Raw genomic sequence first — 13405 nt, 5'->3', positions numbered from 1 at the left:
GGCTGGGATTGATTACACGTAATATCTTCATCGCGGCAGACTCTCGGAGCCAGTTTGCTCAGCCGCTACAAAGTGGGATCTGAAGCATAGCAGGCCCCACTGGAGACAGCCCATATGATTGGCTAGCTCTTATAAGTGGTCCTTGAAACGTAAGCAAACCCCATTCATAACCAAGTCATCTCAAGGAACGCACACGCGCAAAGAATCAGAATCCCCCTCTCTCTGGGAATACAGGCATACACAGCCAGTGAGTTTTATTGAAGAAGGGGGTATTATAGTAGTACGCGCACGTTTTATCCGAGAACGCCGTCAGGGACGCTTTCAACGTAACTCGCTCACTCGCGTTGCTGTCGCAGTTATCGTGACCGAAAGCAATGAAGTCAATGACACGGGGGTGGTTGTAAATCACTGGCGACAAGCCACGGGGAACTTACCATACGCTCCCAACAACGGCAGTGACAGCGACTGACTGACTGACCGACCGACGAACTGAAATGCGACGCACACGCGGAAGATTGCTCTCAACTTTTCGTTGGCCAGGAAAACCGTGGTGTGCACGCTTGGTGTCAGTTTTACATTGGATGTAACCACATCAGTTTATTTAACACAGAGACCGAAGATGCACATGCCTTTTTTGACAGTTCAACCTCTACAGAGTGTTGTGATTCTATTCGCGGTTTTCTTTTCTGTTCACCGGATTTACGCGGATCACCAGTGGATGGACAGAAGAAACATTCTACTGCATAAAGCTGTTCAACATTTGTTGGATTTTAAAGACTTTACAAAGGACAAGCAGTTATTACCGGAGCCTAAGGGAAAAGACGAACCACCCAAGTTTATGTTAGATCTATATGAGCAGTTTAAATATGGACGAGTTCGGAGGGGAAAGCAGAGAGGGAACACTGTAAGGTGTCTTCATCCAGAAATTGGTGAGTACGTGAACCAAGGCCGATAGCGTTTTTTTTCTCTCTTCTTGTTGTTTAGCTGCGTTGTTGTTTAACCTTTTCTCTGTTATACTACCTTGTATGTATGTGCATGTTATGCGGCTTGACTGCCAGGAATGATTCCACAGAATGCCATATTTTAAAGGTGTTATACAATAATCTTATATGTTACTGTAACCTTTGGCGTTCGCGCTATTTCTTCAAGAGGCATACATCATTTCCTCAACCACCTGGTGCGCCTGATAAAACTCAGCCTGATAAAGCAACGATCTACCCTTCTGATAGCGGACATTCCTTGAACGACAAACTTCTCGGTCCAGTTTTTTTTTCTTCAAAGTCTGAAGTTAAGGTATTACCAAAACCGAATCACGAAGGGTAGGAAGGACTGCCGGAGGCAGTACAAGACAAAACTTTGAAGATACCAGTTGCCAAATATAATGTTGGGATAATTTTTCGCGTTCCCATACTTAGAAGCAGTTAGACTTCCTAATCACATGATAATGACGTTGATAACTGAAATAATCACCGTAATTTCAAGTCTAATCCCAAAACTATCAAATTAAGGTTTTACTGCCATGTCCATTTAGCGTAATAATAGAATTGATTTCTTGAATTTCAATGCCAGCCTGGTGCCATCGGTGAAAAAGAATATGAGCAATCCCCAACTAGACTGAAAAAGTTATGAACGTTGATTCCTCATGGAGGGAGGGAGGGAACAGCGGAATAAATGGGAGTGGTTAATTTACCTAAGTCTCCCCACCATCCTAAGAATGCTATCGCATTTATCCAAAACGCTTTTGGGAAAGGGCGCACGGCCGTCGCGGCATGCCGATCTTCGATTTTACGGGTCGCTTTGATTCGCTGTTCAGGGATCGATATATATATATATATAAACATACGTAGGTGATTGAGCACAGAGTATTCTCTTGGAAGTGGTTTGCAGCATGGAGAGAAATTCTAGTGTTTACTCTTCCGCGTAAACAGATCTCAAAACATAAAACAGAAACGGGGATTGATGGCCACTTAATAGGCATAAGAACCACAACATGGCGGGCACTTAGCCTCTGTTGCTCTCCGCTGCCCACTTTTTACTACTCTTATCGTTTGACTTCCCACTAAACAACATCCACTTGAAGACCATATGTTCCAAATTTATGCATGTCATTGTAAAGAGTCGAAGGACTGTATTACGTTGATCTGGCAAGACTTAAACTTGTTTAATATTTATATCCACATTCTACTTATAACAGTATTGGACCTTAAAGTGCCGTTTCTACAAAGTACCGTTTTTACAAAGTTCCTGATTAAGAAAGCAGTTTACAACAGATTAAAATAGGGACATCCAAATAAATGCTACCGGAACAAAGAGGCCCTTTTGACACCTGAATGGTATTGTCACCTCTGGGTGAAATACTGCCATTCATTATAAGGAGACGTCAAATAACAAAGATCAACAAATGAAGTTGTGGCACGCGTGTTTGAGATGGGGCGTTACCTTTTAATCTCTTACCCTCGTCTTTTGATATGTGGGCAGCCGAGAAAACGCCGTCTACATGCTTCTCTTTAAGTGTCATTTACATTCCTCACGACCCCTAAATGACCTGAATTATGCCGAATGTAATACGGAAAATTAATTATACTATGTGGTGAAACCAAGCTTCGAAGCATGCGACAGGTTGATAACACAGTAACAAGGCCTTTGCTATTGGTGTAAATGATATTAATTAAAATCATCACGGTAGTGTTCAGCCTCCTTCCCCTCCCTCCCGTCTTTAACGGACGCAGTCAAGTAGGCGACAAGCAGATTGTGCTTAACTTGCTTAATTAGAACTCCACTTGTAAACGAATTATGATGCCACTCAGTGCTTGGATTAGTATAATGTATGAGTAGCCAGGAAACTGTCAATATTGTTAATCCCCACCAGTAACTTACGGCATGCCTATCAACAAATGCTTATCATTCCTCGCAATTATAAAGTTATTATTATTCTTTTTTCTACAGGCACGGTGAACGGAGAAAAAATGCTGATGTTTAATCTCAGTTCCGTCAAACCGTCGGAGAGAGTCTTCGGCGCCCATATTCACATGTTTAAGAAAAAACTGAGGGACTTGGCAGATCTTCAGATGGTTGTGTACGAGGTGGCGCCACAGTACATGAGCGAAATGGCAAAGATTGATATCCCTCCTCGGAGTCGGGCGCGATGGCAGGTCCATGATGTAACCGAGGCAACCAGGAGTTGCCTAGCAACACGAAGGCCGCAGCCTCATCTTCTGGCTGTGACGTTCACCACCACAAGGTACGATGGGCGAAAAAGGACGATAAAATTGCACAAGTTCGTCCATAAACACGACGCACCATTTTTGGTGGTATTTTCGAACGAGAATCAGAATATTTCATTAGATCACATCACTACTAGATTGCATCCAGACGACTTAAAATATTTAGACAAAAATAAAAACGAGGCCATCCAGGAGGAGGTGACAAATCACAAACTTGACTCAGAACGCAATCGGCGTTCAATATTTGACAATGAAATTCCTGAGCATCTTGACCTGGAGCCAAGCACCCCTAGTCCCAGGATTAACAGTATTCCTGAATCGCATCCAAACATGATCCAGGGAAGGACTAAAACACTTCAAAAACTCTCTCATCTTCAGTTATTACCATCACCAGAATGGTACAAAAACAAAAGACGCAATCAAAAAAAGCACCGGAAGAAACAGAGACAGAGAAAGCAACGTCTGTTGCCGCGAAAGTGGAATGCTAAAGACGACGGCATATCTCAGGACGAGAACAAAGCAAGCGAAAGTGACGTTAAAGACAACTTGGAACAAAGTCGATCTTGTGGACGTAGAAAGTTAATTGTAGACTTTGCAGATATTGGCTGGGATCAGTGGATTATTGCTCCAAAATCATTTGGCGCCCATTATTGCTCAGGGGAATGCGTATTTCCATTAGGAACGGTAGGCATAATTTGTGCAATTTTTTCTTTCTCTCTCACTAAACGTAACGGCGACAGTGCCGAAGACGTATTTTTCCGTACTGCCATAATAAAACATCTTTTCATTTAGTGTGGCAATAAGCATGAAATCTCAACTAATGGAAAAGACAAGCTGGTAAAGAGGCCCGCGTTTTGAACTAAATGGCCCTCATTGAATGGGGAGACTAGAATTTCAACGGGGCGGGATGCGCACATTCTTTTCATAATGATGCGGATTTGATAGCGGTAATCAATCTTAATGGATGTCATTGGAAATCACAAACTGCAAAATGCACCCCCTGTCGTCAGTTTTGTGTCACCCGAAGTTGAAAGTTGACAGCCCACAATGTGGTATCAGTACTGAACCCGACGTGGCCATTCAGCCAACCGTCACAAATAAACAACACTTAGATAGCCATCACAAATGAAACCAAGCCCTTTCAATCTGTCGTGTTTTTCATTGTTGGCCTGTTGCTAAATGTGAGTGTCACTTTTAGTCGGTTTCCAAATGTCTGCACACTAATACGGGTGAACATGCTTTGTATTAGATCTCCCCTGGAATGTTCAGCGACTCATGCCATTAATTTTAACTCATTTTTTTTCGCTGACCTTAAAAATTTTTGCATCGAGGAAAGACAATGACTTTCCTGTTAGATCGTATTGCCGTTAACCATATGTAAGATATGGTAATATGAATTTGAGTTATCGCAGTCGTGACAAATTGCTTCCTCCAAAAAGATGGATAAGTAATGTACTGTAGATCTTCCACATTCATCTCCTTTTAAAATAGCCTTTGAAATGGCATACTTGGCAACAGGTGGATGGATATCTCGCCGAAACCAGGCTCGATGTACAGAACCCTGTTTTATACCCCTTATTATCCCCCTTAAAAGCTCGAAAAGGAATTATGGTGAAAAATAACAGGATTCTCTTTAAATTCTGTAAATGTTTATATTATTAGAGGAAGCTGTTAGATATGCTTGCCAACAGGAAAATATTTTTTTCGTGAGTAAAACAGAATGGACAGAAAAAGCATTGTTTACTTTTCCTAAAGAAAAAATCCTTATTATTTCTTGAAAGTGTTACGGGAAGAAAATACCTCGAATAGAAATGCATTTCTCGTTTATGGCCATGTGCGGAGTATTTTCATTGCCTTAACAAAGTACAGTATGCGTTTCCCACATTTCTAATTCTTAAATCTCGTTGAACACCTGGCGCTTACAAGGCATTTGTGATAGGTTTGCTCCCACACGCCACCTGATGAATGCTTTCCTGACTAAAGGCGTGGTGGATACATTTTCATAGTGTATTCATTGTATAAAATGAAGTTAAACTAGTGCAATTCTGGGGACAAAGTTCTTGGCGTGCATTGATTAACATTATATCCAACTTCCGGGATATGTTCACCCAACGCGATAAACTTGATTTGTGGTTCATGTAGTTCTAGCCTCTTTCTTTAACAGTTTTCAGTTCGAAGACGACAGTGTTAAAGCCAATTTTCCATTGAAGAAAAGATAAATCCATTTCAAGAACAAGCGGCAACCAACCCTGATATTATTTAAGCTACGAATAACTCTTTATGCTATATCCGTTCGAGCGCTAACACAATAAATCGAATTTTTACGTTCTTATCTTTTTCAAAATTATATAAATTTTTTTATAGAATAGTCGTCTTTATCATACAAAATCATCGAAATCGTTCATTTACAATTATTTTTACTTGTAATTCCAGGGGTCAAGACCAACGAACCATGCCGCTATTCAGAGTATCGTGCATGCTGTAGGCCTCCAGAACCAGGTTCCGGCGCCTTGCTGCGTGCCCAACTCTCTGTCCTCAGTGACGCTCCTTTACTACGACGAGCAGCGAAACGTAGTGCTAAAAAATTACCCAGGAATGTCAGTGGAGTCGTGTGCGTGCAGATAGCAGAAACCACGGCCAAAGTCAGCATTTAAGTAATCATATGCAACGAAGACGGGTATTATTTCGAGCGCAGGTCTACCTCTCGATGGATATTTAAATCGGCAGCCAATATGCAGTTTGAAAGGCCGAGCAATGTGCCCTGGAAGGTTGAAACTTTCAGGAACTGTGTGGTCAGGAAAGTGCGGTCTAGACACCTTGTCTTTTGTTTTAAGTGCTTATAAGTGCCTATCAGTCCAAGACATCAGTAATGGACGGCAAATGTGGCCGTAAACTTGGTAAGATCTGCTCCGCGTCCCACACAGAAAAATCACTGCCTGTCGAAAAAGTAACGTAAATTGTGTGTTTATCAATACATTGAAAAAAGGGGGAACTGAATACGTGCAGCTTGCACGTCGGTTCGTCTGTATTTGATCTGTTTATGCCCCTTTTTGGTCCTGAAAATTTAACTTTACTAAGATAGGAATGTAAGTTAACTAATATCCATTTCCGGTGAAAGGTTTTACAAAATGCCGAGGAAAAGAATAGGACAGTGTTTTATGTCTCACATCTGTAGATAATTCTATTCTGGAACCCTGGTCGCATTACCTTCACTCGAACATTTCTTGCAGGGGAAAAGTCAGGTTACATGGATTATTTCTCTAAGAGTAACTTGCTCATTATCATCATAATCTTTATTATTATTATTATTAAGGATAAACTACCTCAACCTGACTATCTGGCATAGTCTCAAAAACCATGCGAAATCTGGCATAGTTGATGTGGCATTGTGTCATGTCGTGCCTTTCGGAATAACTCGGCTGATTCCGTATCTCGGATGCTAAATTTACGGTATAACCCGACGTTGTCTGCACGATACCATGTCAAACTGTCTTGTATATAGATGTTCACTTGAATACTTATTTATTAGAGCCTTATATGAGACCGAGTAACTAACTGTTATGACACAAGATATTATTAAGATGTTTATGAACAGCAGAAAAATGACATTCAGTACATAAGTGTGTTTAAATCAGAAGGGCTGGAATGTGAAATAGCACCACCACTAAGCTTGTTTTTGTGTGTATGTCTGCACATAAATATCACTTTTTTTCTATTTTACGGTACATGATCGCCTACCTCCCGCAAAAAAATGCATTTTACTCTTATGTTGTAAAATATTTTAATATTGTAAAGACTATAAATAGCGCCTTTATTAAAAAGGTATTCTTCGTTGCTAACGAATTCACCAAAGTTCACATTACAACCAATTGAAATATTTGAAAATAACCAGAACCAAAACAAAGTGGGGGAAAATATTTGTTTCCAGCCACGGATAATGTGTCCGTGTATTGTACCTTTAATGAAGTTTCGCTGTTAAGTGTTCGGTGTATAGTTTCCTTGGAAGTTTTATTTGTATTTTCTGACGAAATACACTCTTACAGAACCTCATAAAATAATCTGACGCCCTGATACGCGTGTATGCGCGGATGTTTACACTAATTTCTTTATTTAACACGGCTAGAAACTATTCAAAGGAAAAACTAGGGCGATGCTGGTTTTCACTGCCACCGTTCTTCCTGAATACTTCTTAACTCCCATAAAAAGGAGCTATACATTTAGCACTGCACCCTCTAGGACATATTTTCTGTGTTGTTGTTATTTGTTTGTTTGTTTTATGAATAAAAGATTTGCTCTTATCTTACAATTACACCGGTCTATGCTCTGTTCATGTCATTGGTTAGATTTCGACTTGATTTGAAGATGACTTCTTATTGTATATTATTCAAAAATTAATTTTATGTAAGACTGGAATTATTGTTGATACTATATTTGATAATAAACCCACCTGTTGGATATGACTTAAATGCTGTTTATGAAATGCTTTGTTTTTGATTGCCTTCGTATTCAACAAAATGTTTTAAAAATGATACTTAGATTTGAAAACAATTTCGAACAAGACCTCTTTTTAAAGCAAGCCATTTTTTGTTTACTTTTTTTTTGCAAATACAAATCTCATCATTTACTTTTGCATTAGTGAATAAATGAAGAATATTTTTTAGAAATGCGTCGTCAGAACCAGCTTGAGTGCAAGAAACTCCGCCGGTACGGAGGTGATTGTGTTTATCTGGCAGTGCTTCTCACCAAACACAATTCTTTTCTTCCTTATTGCAACAGACACTTTCATCGCATCTAGCGCAATTTGATTCTTTTTTAAATGTTGAAGCAGTGGCTGCGATAATTTCCACCAATTTTGACAAGATTTCAGTGGACATCCACTATCGTCCGTGGGACACATCGCAATCCAAGTGAAGTTGCCCCTTTTGATTTTTTGCAAATATTGTTTTGTTAGTAGGATTTGTTTTCTGCCAAATGACACTTCAGGACATAAGCATGTTCAGAACATTGCCGTTTGCGATCTTTAGCCTCGGATTAAGAGTTTGCCAAATTAATAACTCAAACTGCGATATCACCACCATATAATGGCGCGAACTTAAAATTTGTGGTTGCAAGCATCACATAAAAAGCATGAACAATAGAGGGCTACAGACGTTGATTGTGTCAGAAGTAGGAAGTTGAATTGGCTGGTCATTTTTTGCTGGAGGTACACAGGAGCTGATACCTGAGTGCGAGGTAGTAGCGGATTTTCCAACAGCATGGTAAGATAATTATTGATTCTTTTCCTATTTTGAGCAGCAGAAAATACTAAAAGAAAAGTACAGGGTATATGATATGAAGGCGTGTTACGTCGCTTGAAGATGTAAAAGCGCTTATGGAATGTAGCAAACAAGTAGGTATTACTAAGTGGATTAATGGTTCCTGATTTGATTGCAGTGCTCCCAACCAACAATTATAAGGTATCGCAGTTTGAGTAGTTTATTTAGCATTCACAATCAGCAAACCAGAGATTTGAGATCAGGAACAGCTACTAGTAAGTCTGCGAAGTCTCTAAGGTCTGCAGTTGAGGAATGCATGGTTTGTGAGAAGGAGAAATGAGCGTTTCTTGAAGAAAATTAGATTGGACACAAAAAACTTGATTATAATACCTTTAACTTACTGACAAAAGTGCCATGTAATATCTCCATTTTCCTCAAAGCTGGAGTTGCATAATGTGCTATAAATTATTTCCATTATTGTACAATCATAGAGGTAACTTAGACAACGTGTCAAGGTTGAGGGATATTTTTTGACAAATGTACTTCAAAATTATCATTGAACCTTTATTCAAGTTATAATTTGTACACTGAATCATTAACATCATCCATTTAAAACCTCTTACAATGTGAGTGGCTTACGCAAGAAAACAATACAAAGAGCAGGATAAGTTTTAACCATCCAAAGACAATTTTATGTATTTACATACAATCAAAGTCTAACAACAAAAATCAAAAACTGTAATGTCTTATGGTACATCTATGTTTTATGTCACTTACAACAGTATTGTGTATTTTTGAAAAATAAATCCTACAGGGTATAGAAGATTGTCAAGCAGAATAACACAGCTTCTTCCAATATAAATCTGAAACAACTCAATAAACAACTCCTATCATCTAAGTTCATCCTAGTTTATCTTGTTCAAATAACTTTTCTTTTGAGTGTGTAAACTTTCACTTTTTACAAGTTACATCTTAACAATCATTCTGATAGATTCCGCTAGATATGTCACTTAGAGGAGAGTTTCCTATGAACTCTGAAACTTATGGTGTCTGGATTCAGACAGTTTTTTCTTTTCTCAAATTTTCCTTTTTGTCTCACAACACATATGGTTCTCTTTCTTTACGTATACACCAGAATGACTTGTACATTTTAAATAGCAAAACAGAACATCAAATAAATCTACATTTTGACAACTTGTGTGCAACCTGAAATATATACCTTTTAAGATAAAATAAGATTTCTGTAACAAAAGGATAGAACACATACTATGTAAAGCTAAATCTATATATGCTAAGTGCATTCACCATGTTTAAAGTTTTTGGTCGTGCCAAGGCATAAAATAAATTCTACAAACATTGCAGGTTGGTTCTTTCTTGGTTAATGGATTTTGGACATTTACAACTGAAGCACCAACTGTAAATACACAAGTGTTCTTTATCTTTTAAATGCCAAATTCAGTCATCTAATCAAGAAAATGATGACTTTATTCATCATTTGACATTTAACAAAAAAGTTGAGGAAAATAAAAATACAGGTAATCAGGACACCCTCTTCATCCTCACCTCCTTCTTACTGTTGTGTTTTCTTCCATTACTGCCATGTGACCTGTGACTTCTGTGATCTGAAGCGTCGGAGTCATCACTTGCTTTATGCCTTCTGCCACGGCGGATTGAAGAAGATGAGTACTCACTGGACCTGCGATGATGCCTGTGACCAGACTTGCTCCGCTTGTGGCGTTTATGCTTGTGGTGATGGTGATGATGGTTGTGGTTCTTTTGCTTCTTAGGTGATGGACTCGCGCCGTCACTGGCATCACTGTCGTCACTGCTGCTGCTACTGCTGCTGTGAGAACGTTTACCACCGTTCTGCTGTGCCTTGTACCTTGCTATCAGAGCCGGGAGAGGGGGGACTGTTGGGGCAATTCTTGGGGCATCTTCAAACACTCTAAAAGGCAAAAACTTAATCTTCCAAAACTGAATAACTCCATTACAGTGTTCAAATTATTCTTCCTTTGTATTTATGGTTGGAAAAAATAACTGATCAAATGCAGAGTCCAACAAAAATTATAAAAGTTGTAACCATTAATAAAAGTTTGACTGGTACTTTATTTTTTCAAATAACTGTCTTTTTTTCTATTTTACTATTAAGAGAATCTTCATAAAAACCTAGGGAAAAATAACATTAAAAGCATGAATATTTTCTCAAAAATATTCATTTTGGAGATTTGATTGATGATTAATAAAAACAAATAATGCTTCCTATTTTGTTAAATAACAGCCTACAGTTGTTATACATCTGATACAGAAAAAGAAGCTCCAACTGAAAACTTGAAACTGATGAATATATTTCTACCAAAGTTTATGAAACACCTGGATTTTAATTAAGCAAAACAATACTCATTTCTTAATCCATACCGACATTTAAAAAGGCATTAAGCTAAGTATTTTATATCATTACTCTCTGGGTAGTATATGTGCAATCAGGTACAGGATAATTACCTTCTCAAAATGACTACAGCTCGTCTTTTCTTCACATCTTGAGGTCTGATACAGTGTGTTATATCATCTGCTGCATACCCACTAGAATATAAAATACAAAGGATACAAGAAACTAACTGGAAGTGCCTTATTCTATAGATATAAATAAGAGAATATGTGTGTATATGCATGTGTTTTAGAATGACAAAATAATCAAAGGGTAAGAAATATAATTTCATTTTTGAAATTTTACTTAGTTGCTCAAGGTAGTCAGTTTTCAGCAGTAAACCTGGCTCAAATTTTTTCACTCAGGCTGACTACTGCTGCAATTTGGACTGGTTGATTTATGTATATATCACTACTAAGGTAAAAAACATTATCCAACAGCATCCCCATTACCAGTTTAAACAAGCATGACAGATTTAAGTATGCCAGGACAACAATACGGCAGGGTAGTAAAAAATATTTCAAACAATATCATACAGTAATTATTGTTTTTGTTGCTGATTAAAAATGTTTACTCTTACAAGGGCTCCTCACATACTCAGTAACTGAATTTTAGTGAAATGATGTCCAATACATTATTAATGGGTCATACTAAAATGGACAATACAGTGCAATACACTAAAAAAAAAAAAAAAAATTAATCCAGTCACAAGTAAACATGGCCATTCACAAGAAAGTAAGCGGATATAAAGTGAAATATATTGCATTAGGTACTTGATGTCATGTGTCCAACTGTAACAACAGTAACAATTTGTTTACTGTCAGGTCGTCTGTCATATAGTGGCTACAAAACACTAGTGGCTCTTCCTGGCAATGTTGCAGACATCACTACACATACAGATTGTAATAAATTTCTTGTGAAACCTTTTTTCGTGTTTACTAATATCCTGAGTCAATTCGTTCAGTGTACTGTACTGCTCTGTTTTGTGTAGGATGACTGATTATCAGTCACTTCCATGCTGAATGAATTCATGACTTCATCTCTTCACTCTTATTACCTCATCAATGTAACACATCCCCTGTTGACAGGCAATACCAGCACTGGCTTCGACACACGGATGGGTTTGAACTGAAACTTGCAACCAAAGCTGAGAGCACAGTCACTGAAGAAGGATACCGTGACGATGGGGCGGTCAAAGATATGAGGGGGATCAATGTGGGAGACAATACAGCCTCCAGGGAGATAGTCATTGATCACAGCACTGTTCACCCATCCTTTAGGTATCAGCTTGGCCTCCTCTATGGGCTTGACCACTAAATCATAAACCCACTGCGGAATGTCGTCCACACCTTCGGGTCCTTTGGGATACAATCTCTCCATTCCCGGGCCTTTCTTTTCAAGCTGCGAACCATACGTGTAACCTTCACCGAAGAAGTATTTGTTTCTCAGCGGAGACCTATCGACTGTATGCAACTTGTAGACCCCTTTCTCTGCGGCCATTTTCACTTCCTCAATCTTTTTTTCAATTTCTTCGCATTTTTCTGTGTCGAAAAGTCGGCGCTGTACCAGACCCGAATGAACTTTCTTCAACTCTTCTTCGCGTTGTTCTGATGTCTGATTGTCATATTTAGATTTTGGCAGGTTGTCATCGTCACTACTGCCGTCCCTTGACCTCCTCCATTGATTTTTTGAGCGATACATTACGGATATTTACAAACTCACGAGCATCGAGGCTGGGAAACTTACGATCAGGGTTAATCTGTTCTGGAAGGCGATGTTGTCGCCATATCATACCCACAATGCAACATTCAAAACAGAAACCACGTGCTCAAGTAAAAAGTGGTACATTCACAAAAACCGATAATAAAAGTATGAATATTGTTAATAGCAAAGCTATTCACATTTAATATTTTTACAAAGGATTTATGTAATGTTCTACCAAGAAATTTGCACTTTTTATAAATCAGATACCAATTAAGTTGGGTTCCTCTTGCATACCGCAGCGACAGTGAACTGTACTTTACGTTTCACTGAAGGAGAGGAAGCATACAGCATAGGCCTAAATGATCCAAAAGAAACCGTTTTTCTGCGAAAAAATTATATACAATACAACTGAGAGAAATTATCACATTTCAAATGGGAAAATGAAAATGTGTAACCCTGCTTCATACATATTAGCGCACACCTAACGCATCCCGGGGTTGCCAGGGTGGGAGGGGGCGTGATAGATCGGTAGGCCAACCTCAGCCGACACGTACGTAGGCCTACGTATGAAACACGTGCACAAATAATAAGTTTAAAACATATTCAGTTGTATCAAAATAGACCAAAACATTGATAACTAATTATATGTATGGTATGCTTCTGCGAAGAGAGACAGCTAGCGGTCTGTTAAGAAATATAATTAGGCCTACTATCTTCGCATTGGTAGACCTAGGTATTTTGACTTTTGCTAAAGGGGGTCGGACACATTTGATGCATAAAGCACGTTACAACGTGAA

At 38.7% G+C, this 13405-nt stretch overlaps 2 protein-coding genes across 2 annotated transcripts; one reads left to right on the top strand and one right to left on the bottom strand.

The window, feature by feature from the left end:
- Positions 1-7690, top strand: LOC106180848 (bone morphogenetic protein 3). Its single transcript, XM_013565004.2, has 3 exons — positions 1-929; positions 2947-3908; positions 5658-7690. The coding sequence occupies exons 1-3, from the start codon at positions 620-622 to the stop codon at positions 5847-5849; spliced, it is 1464 nt and encodes a 487-aa protein (XP_013420458.2). The 5' UTR covers positions 1-619; the 3' UTR covers positions 5850-7690.
- A 1339-nt stretch (positions 7691-9029) lies between these two features.
- Positions 9030-12871, bottom strand: LOC106180863 (RNA demethylase ALKBH5). Its single transcript, XM_013565032.2, has 3 exons — positions 11962-12871; positions 10979-11059; positions 9030-10424 (listed from the first exon to the last, which is right to left on the bottom strand). The coding sequence occupies exons 1-3, from the start codon at positions 12603-12605 to the stop codon at positions 10019-10021; spliced, it is 1131 nt and encodes a 376-aa protein (XP_013420486.2). The 5' UTR covers positions 12606-12871; the 3' UTR covers positions 9030-10018.
- Between the last annotated feature and the right edge of the window lie 534 nt (positions 12872-13405).

This window comes from Lingula anatina, chromosome 2 (assembly GCF_051362555.1).
Source record: "Lingula anatina isolate TDL-2025a chromosome 2, LinAna3.0, whole genome shotgun sequence".
Lineage (NCBI taxonomy): Eukaryota > Metazoa > Brachiopoda > Lingulata > Lingulida > Lingulidae > Lingula > Lingula anatina.
Note: the sequence above shows the minus strand (reverse complement) of the source record. Positions and strands in the feature narration are given on the sequence as shown.